The sequence below is a fragment of the Cyanistes caeruleus genome, chromosome 30 (genome assembly GCF_971803275.1).
Source record: "Cyanistes caeruleus chromosome 30, bCyaCae1.hap1.1, whole genome shotgun sequence".
In the NCBI taxonomy this organism is placed as follows: Eukaryota; Metazoa; Chordata; class Aves; order Passeriformes; family Paridae; genus Cyanistes; species Cyanistes caeruleus.
This window is the reverse complement of record NC_141730.1, coordinates 2,892,678-2,900,566: the sequence shown is the minus strand read 5'-3', so window position 1 is coordinate 2,900,566 and position 7,889 is coordinate 2,892,678. Positions and strand designations below refer to the sequence as shown.

General features: G+C 49.1%; 1 protein-coding gene and 1 long non-coding RNA gene across 2 annotated transcripts in view; one reads left to right on the top strand and one right to left on the bottom strand.

The window, feature by feature from the left end:
• The first annotated feature begins 716 nt into the window (after window positions 1-716).
• PIP5K1A (phosphatidylinositol-4-phosphate 5-kinase type 1 alpha) overlaps window positions 717-7,889 on the top strand; it is a 33,123-nt gene continuing 25,950 nt past the window's right edge. Inside the window, exons 1-5 of the mRNA XM_086866396.1 lie at window positions 717-1,385; window positions 2,021-2,095; window positions 3,525-3,829; window positions 4,684-4,801; window positions 5,860-6,012. Of these exons, the coding sequence (XP_086722522.1) occupies window positions 1,326-1,385; window positions 2,021-2,095; window positions 3,525-3,829; window positions 4,684-4,801; window positions 5,860-6,012 (711 nt within the window). The 5' untranslated portion in view covers window positions 717-1,325. The remainder of the gene's footprint in view (window positions 1,386-2,020; window positions 2,096-3,524; window positions 3,830-4,683; window positions 4,802-5,859; window positions 6,013-7,889) is intronic.
• On the bottom strand, window positions 3,603-7,579 carry LOC147648839 (uncharacterized). Its single transcript, XR_015279952.1, has 3 exons — window positions 7,497-7,579; window positions 5,856-5,994; window positions 3,603-3,692 (listed from the first exon to the last, which is right to left on the bottom strand). It is a non-coding gene; the product is annotated as an uncharacterized LOC147648839 (long non-coding RNA).

The window sequence follows — 7,889 nt, the reverse complement described above, 5'->3', positions numbered from 1 at the left end:
TGGAATTTTGGGGGGATTTGGAGCTTCCTGATCTCCCTGAGTGAATTTTGGGGGGATTCGGATCTCCCTGAGTGAATTTGGGGGGGATTTGGATCTCCCTGAGTGAATTTTGGGGGGATTTGGATCTCCCTGAGTGAATTTTGGGGGGATTTGGATCTCCCCGAGTGAATTTTGGGGGGATTTGGATCTCCCTGAGTGAATTTTGGGGGGATTTGGATCTCCCCGAGTGAATTTTGGGGGGATTTGGATCTTCCTGAGTGAATTTTGGGGGGATTTGGATCTCCCTGAGTGAATTTTGGGGGGATTTGGAGCTTCCTGAGTGAATTTTGGGGGGATTTGGAGCTTCCTGAGTGAATTTTGGGGGGATTTGGATCTCCCTGATGGAATTTTGGGGGGATTTGGATCTCCCTGAGTGAATTTTGGGGGGATTTGGAGCTTCCTGAGGGAATTTTTGGGGGATTTGGAGCTTCCTGAGTGAATTTTGGGGGGATTTGGATCTCCCTGAGTGAATTTTGGGGGGATTTGGAGCTTCCTGGGAGTGCCTGAAGTGCCGTGGACGGGAGGGTCTGGACCCGACTTTTCCCTGGACAAACCGAATTCCAAACTTTCCTTTGGAAAACCTGGGAATGGGAGGGGTGGTTTGAGAGGCTGAGAATTCCCAAAATAAAAAGTGGGAATGGGGCGGGGAGGGAGAAGTCGGTGCCAGGGAAATCCGATTCCCCTTCCCCGTGACTCACTGGGGAGGGGTGGGAGCAGCTCCCGGGATCCCAAAATCCCAGAGAAATCCCAAAAAAGAGCCCGGGAACGGCGACAAAAAGGTGGAATTTGTTTGGATAAGCGGGAATGTCAGCCAGGGAAAGGGCTGGAAGCGCAGGCGGCGCTCGGGAAATCGGGAATTCGCCGCCTCTGAGGTGTTTTTTAGGGATAAAACAGGGAATTTTTGCTTTCTGAAGCTGGGATTTTTCCTTTTCCTGGGGTTTTCCTGAACCTGACAGAATTCCTGGGAGAATCCAGCCCTTTATCCTGCTTTTTTCCAGCTCTAAATCACCTTTTTCACCTTAAATTTTGGGCTCAGATCCATAAAAATTCCACTTGGGAAGGAGTTCCTTGCTCCTCACTTTTCCCTGGAAGGATTTAAGGTCTGATCCCTGATTTTCTGACTCTTTATCCATTTTTTTTTTGGGAATTTGGAGCCAGACACCCGAGGCCAGCAGCGTGTGGGGGGTGGGATAATTCAATTTTTACGTTTTCCGGGGTTTCTTCTTCTTTTCCTGGGGTTTTCCTGGGATTTTCCCGTGTTTTTCTGGGATTGATCCTCTCTGAGCATGGATTTTTCCTTTCTTTTGGCAGGATCCAACACCTTCAAAAAATCCCTCACTCCCGAGGTGAGTTCCAGGCTGGGAAAATCCCAAATCCCAGCTTTTCCTGCTCCTTTCCCAAGGTTTCCTGCTCATTTTCCAAGCCTGGATCATTCCCTGCCTGGGAAAAAAAATGCCAAATTCCGTCTTTTTCTTCTCCCTTTTCCAGCTTTTCCTGCTCCTTTTCAAAGCCTGGATCGTTCCATGCCTGGAAATTCCCCAATTCCAGCTTTTCTTTCTCCTTTTCCAATTTTTTTCCTGCTTTTTTTTTTTCCCCCCAAGCCTGAGCAGCTCCTCCCATGGGAATTCTGGGAATTTACCCTTTCCCAAGGGAATTCCTGCTCCAAAAAACCCCGGATTTATCCTGGAACCACCCCCAAAATCCCTGGAAAAATTGGATTTTACAACTCCTGGATGAATCCTCGGATCCCTGGGCTGGGAATCACTGGATTGGGATTTCCAACCTTCCCAAAATTCCTTCTAAAACATCGGAATTACAGAGGGAAAAGCCCAGTGGATTCCAGGGATAAAAACCCAAAACTTTTCCAGGTGGTTTTGGGTGGGAAAAATTCTGAAAAAAATAAAATAAAATAAAAAAAAAAATAAATTGAATTTTCCTTTTTTTTTTTTCCCTTTCTCTTCCCGTTTTTCCTCTTCCCAAGATGCCGGGGGGATCCCAAACCATCCGGAAAGGCCACAGAGGAGTGGATTCCACGGGGGAAACCACCTACAAAAAGGTAAATTCCCACTTTTTCCCCCCTTTTCCCAAGGAATTCTGCTCTGGGAATGGGAGGAGGTTCCATGGAAATGCAGGAGAAAGGGAATTTTTTGGTGGAATTTTTTTGGGTTGCTTCCCCAGAACTTTTAGGAAGGAGATTTTTTTTTAATCTCTGAGGTCCCAGGTTTTTTTTGGGAGCTTCCCAAGGGCACCAAAATTCCCGTAAATCCCATGGAATGGCTGGAATTGGCTGGGCAAAGAGGGAATTGTTCGGGAATTCTGTAAATTGGGGGGTTTTCCCATGAATTTGTGCCATTCCCGTTGAATTCCTGCTGTTCCCATGGAATCCCTCCCATTCCCACTGAATTCCCATTCCCATCCAATCCCTCCCATTCCCTCTGCACTCCAGCCGTTCCCATCCCTATTCCTGCTGTAATTGCCATCCCATTCCCATCCCATTCCCATCCCATTCCCATCCCATTCCCATCCCATTCCCATCCCATTCCCATCCCATTCCCATCCCATTCCCATCCCATTCACATCCCTATTCCTGCTGTAATTCCCATCCCATTCCATTCCCATCCCTATTCCTGCTGTAATTCCCATCCCATTCCCATCCCATTCCCATCCCATTCCTGCTGTAATTCCCATCCCATTCCCATCCCATTCCCATCCCTATTCCTGCTGCAATTCCCATTCCCATTCCATTCCCATCCCTATTCCTGCTGTAATTCCCATCCCATTCCATTCCCATCCCATTCCATTCCCATCCCATTCCTGCTGTAATTCCCATTCCTTCTGTAATTCCCATCCCATTCCCATCCCATTCCCATCCCTATTCCTGCTATAATTGCCATCCCATTCCATTCCCATCCCATTCCCTCTGTAATTCCCATCCCATTCCTATCCCATTCCCATCCCATTCCTGCTGTAATTCCCATCCTGAGATCCTCTGTAATTCCCGTCCCATTCCATTCCCATCCCTATTCCTGCTGTAATTCCCATCCCATTCCCATCCCATTCCCGCTGTAATTCCCATCCCATTCCCTCTCTAATTCCCATTCCCATCCCATTCTTGCTGTAATTCCCATTCCCTCTGTAATTCCCATTCCCATCCCAATTCTCTCTGTAATTCCCATCCCATTCCCTCTCTAATTCCCATTCCCTCTCTAATTCCCATTCCCATCCCATTCCCATCCCATTCTCTCTGTAACTCCCATTCCCATCCCATTCCCATCCCATTCCCATCCCGATTCTCTCTGTAACTCCCATCCCATTCCCATCCCATTCCCATCCCATTCTCTCTGTAACTCCCATCCCATTCCCATCCCATTCCCATCCCATTCTCTCTGTAACTCCCATCCCATTCCCATCCCATTCCCATCCCATTCTCTCTGTAATCCCCATTCCCATCCCATTCCCTCTGTAACTCCCATTCCCACCCCCAGCTGGCCTTCTCCTTCATCCTCCCACTTCCCTGGCTGGGACAACTCCAGTTTTTCCGGCTGGAACTCCCATTTCTCCGGCTGGAACTCCTCCCGTTTCTCCGGCTGGAACTCCTCCCGTTTCTCCGGCTGGAATTCCCGTTTCTCCGGCTGGAATTCCCGTTTTCCCCGCTGCAGACCACGTCGTCGGCGCTGAAGGGCGCGATCCAGCTGGGCATCACGCACACCGTGGGCAGCCTCAGCACCAAGCCCGAGCGCGACGTGCTCATGCAGGACTTCTACGTCGTCGAGAGCATCTTCTTCCCCAGGTCGCCATTCCCGCTCCTTTTCCCGCCCTTTTCCCGCTTTTTTCCCTGGTTTTTCCCGGGTTTTTTCCTTGGTTTTTGTTTTATTTCGCTTTTCTTCCCCTGTTTTTTCTCTGGGTTTTTTCTCCCTTTTTTTTTTTTCTTTTTTTTCTCCCTTTTTTCTCCCTTTTTTCCCCCTTTTTTCTCCCCTTTTCTCCCCCTTTTCTCCCCCTTTTCTCCCCCTTTTCTCCCCCTTTTCTCCCCCTTTTCTCCCCCTTTTCTCCCCCTTTTCTCCCCCTTTTCTCCCCCTTTTCTCCCCCTTTTCTCCCTTTTTTCTCCCTTTTTCTCCCTTTTTTCCCTTTTTCCCCACTTTTTCCCCCCCTTTTTCCCCTTTTCCCCCCCTCTCCCTTTTTCCCATCCATTTTTCCCACCTCTTTTCCTCCTCCTTTCCCTTTTTTTCCCCTTTCAGTTTTATTTTCCCTTTTCTCCCCCTTCTCTCCCCCTTTTTTCCATGGACTTTTGTGGCTTTTTCCCCCTTTTCTCTCCTTCCTCCTCTTTCCCCCATTTTTCCCCCCTTTTCTCCCTCCCTGCTCTCCTTTCCCCTTCCCCTCCCCGTTTTCCCGCTGGTTTCCCGCGTTCCCCGCTCTCCCGTTGCCTCTGGAATGCCGATCCCAGTGTTTCCTCTGGAATGCCGATCCCAGTGTTGCCTCTGGAATGCTGATCCCAGTGTTGCCTCTGGAATGCTGATCCCAGTGTTGCCTCTGGAATGCTGATCCCAGTGTTGCCTCTGGAATGCCGATCCCAGTGTTGCCTCTGGAATGCTGATCCCAGTGTTGCCTCTGGAATGCTGATCCCAGTGGCCATTCTGTGTCCCGCAGTGAGGGCAGCAACCTGACCCCCGCCCACCACTACAACGATTTCCGCTTCAAGACCTACGCGCCCGTGGCCTTCCGCTACTTCCGGGAGCTCTTCGGGATCCGCCCGGACGATTACCTGGTGAGCCCCTTTTCCTTCTCCTTTTCCTTTTTCGTTTTCCCTTTTCCTTTCCCTTTTCCTTTTCCCTTTCCCTTTTTCCTTTTCCCTTTTCCCTTTTCCTTTTCCCTTTTCCCTTTTCCCTTTTCCTTTTCCTTTTCCTTTCCTTTTTCCTTTTCCTTTCCCTTTTCCTTTTCCCTTTCCCTTTTCCCTTTCCCTTTTCCCTTTTCCTTTTCCCTTTTCCCTTTTCCCTTTCCCTTTTCCCTTTCCCTTTTCCCTTTCCCTTTTCCCTTTCCCTTTTCCCTTTTCCCTTTTCCCTTTTCCCTTTTCCCTTTTCCCTTTTCCCTTTTCCTTTTCCCTTTTCCTTTTCCCTTTTCCTTTTCCCTTTTCCTTTTCCCTTTTCCTTTTCCCTTTCCCTTTTCCCTCTGCTCTTTTCCCATTCCCTTCCCCTTTTCTCTTCCCTTTTCCCTTTCCTTTTACTTTCCATTTTCCCTTTCTTCCTTTTCCCTCCCTTCTTTTTTCTCCCTCCTTTTCTATCTCTCTCCTTTTCCCTCTCTCTTTTTCCCTCCCTCCTTTTCCCTCCCTCCTTTTCTTCCTCCCTCCTTTTCCCCCTCTCTCCTTTTCTTCCTCTCTCCCCTCCCTCCTTTTCTCCCTCTCTCCTTTTCTCCCTTCCTCCTTTTCCCCCTCCCTCCTTTTCCCCCTCTCTCCTCTCTCTCCTTTTCTCCCTCCCTCCTTTTTCCTCCTTCTCCCTCTCTCCTTTTCCCTTTCCCTCCCTTTCCCTTCCCTTCTCCCTCTTTTCCCTCCTTTTTTCCCCCTTCTCCCTTTTTTTCCTCTTCTCCCTTTTCTCCCTTCCCTTTTCCCCTCCTCTTCCCTTTTTCCATTCCCCCCTCACCTTTTCCCTTCCGTTCCCTTTTCCTCTTCCTCCTCATCCTCCCCTTTTCCCCCCATTTCCCTCCCTCCCCACCCCTTTTCCCACATCCCCCCCCGCCCTTCCTCACCCCTTCCCATTCCTAAAAAAAAACCCCCAAAAAAACCCCATTCCCACCCAAATTCCAGCTGCTTTTCCCTCTTTTCCCACCCAGTATTCCCTGTGCAACGATCCCCTGATCGAGCTCTCCAACTCGGGCGCCAGCGGCTCGCTCTTCTACGTCTCCAGCGACGACGAGTTCATCATCAAAACCGTGCAGCACAAGGAGGCCGAGTTCCTGCAGAAGCTCCTGCCCGGATATTACATGGTGAGCCCGGAATTCCGGGAATTCCCGGCCCTGGAAAGCACCGGGAGCGACCAAACTAAAAAAAAATCCCGGCTGAATCGGCCGGAATCGCGCTCGGGTCTGTGCGGAGCGGCGAGGATCGCGTCCTCGGTGCTGGGTTTCACATGATTTCAACCCCCAAATCCATAGGAAAGCCACAAAAATCTGTGGAAAACACCCCCAAATCCATAGGAAAGCCACAAAAATCTGTGGAAAACCCCAGAAATCTGTGGAAAATATCCCCAAATCCATAGGAAAGCCACAAAAATCCGTGGAAAATATCCCCAAATCCATAGGAAAGCCACAAAAATCTGTGGAAAATATCCCCAAATCCATAGGAAAGCCACAAAAATCTGTGGAAAACACCCCCAAATCCATAGGAAAGCCACAAAAATCTGTGGAAAATATCCCCAAATCCATAGGAAAGCCACAAAAATCTGTGGAAAACCCCAGAAATCCATGGAAAACCCCAGAAATCCGTGGAAAACCCCCCAAAAATCCATAGGAAAGCCACAAAAGTCTGTGGAAAACACCCCCAAATCCATAGAAAAGCCACAAAAATCCGTGGAAAACCCCAGAAATCCGTGGAAAACCCCAAAAATCCATAGGAAAGCCACAAAAATCCGTGGAAAACCCCAGAAATCCGTGGAAAACCCCAAAAATCCATAGGAAAGCCACAAAAATCCGTGGAAAACCCCAGAAATCCATGGAAAACCCCAGAAATCCGTGGAAAACCCCCCAAAAATCCATAGGAAAGCCACAAAAGTCTGTGGAAAACGCCCCCAAATCCATAGGAAAGCCACAAAAATCCGCGGAAAACCCCAGAAATCGGTGGAAAACCCCAAAAATCCATAGGAAAGCCACAAAAATCCGTGGAAAACCCCAGAAATCCGTGGAAAACCCCAGAAATCCATGGAAAACTCCAACCCAGAGGGGTTTGGGCGCTGTTCTTGTGTTTTATGTGGGGTTCTGACATGTTCCCGCCCTCACAACCCCAAAACTCCATGGAAAATCCCTCAAAATCCCTAGAAAACCTTCAGAATCTGTGGAAAAACCCTCACAATTCCACAGAAAAGGACTAAAAACCCATGGGAAAACACAGAAATCCGTGAAAAAACCAGCCTAGAGAGATTTGGGTGCTGTTCCTGTGTTTTATGTGGGGTTGTGATGCGCTCCTCCCCTCACAACACCAAAACTCCATGGAAAATCCCTCAAAATCCCTAGAAAGGCCCCAAAATTGGTGTAAAACCCTAAAAATCCATGGAAAACCCCAGAAATCCATGGAAAACTCCAGCCCAGAGGGGTTTGGGCGCTGTTCTTGTGTTTTATGTGGGGTTTTGACTCACTCCTGACCCCAAACCCCTCAGAAACGGCCCAAACCCCGAGGGAATTTTTTGGAATTTTCACCTTTCTTCCCTCATTTTTACCATTCCAGAACCTGAACCAAAACCCCCGGACCCTCCTACCCAAATTTTACGGTCTGTACTGCGTGCAGGCCGGGGGGAAGAACATCCGAATCGTGGTGATGAACAACCTCCTGCCCCGCTCGCTGTCCTGAGCCTTTCCCATCCCTTCCTTGCGCCCTCAGCCCTGAGTTTCAGCCCTTTCCAGCCCCAAAACCCCCAAAATCCGTGGAAAAACCCCCACAGTTCCACAGAAAAGGACTAAAAACCCATGGAAAACCAGAGAAATCCGTGAAAAACCCAGCCTAGAGGGATTTGGGTGCTGTTCCTGTGTTTTATGTGGGGTTGTGACGCACTCCTCCCCTCACAACACCAAAACTCCATGGAAAATGCCTCAAAATCCCTAGAAAGGCCCCAAAATTGGTGTAAAACCCTAAAAATCCATGGAAAACCCCA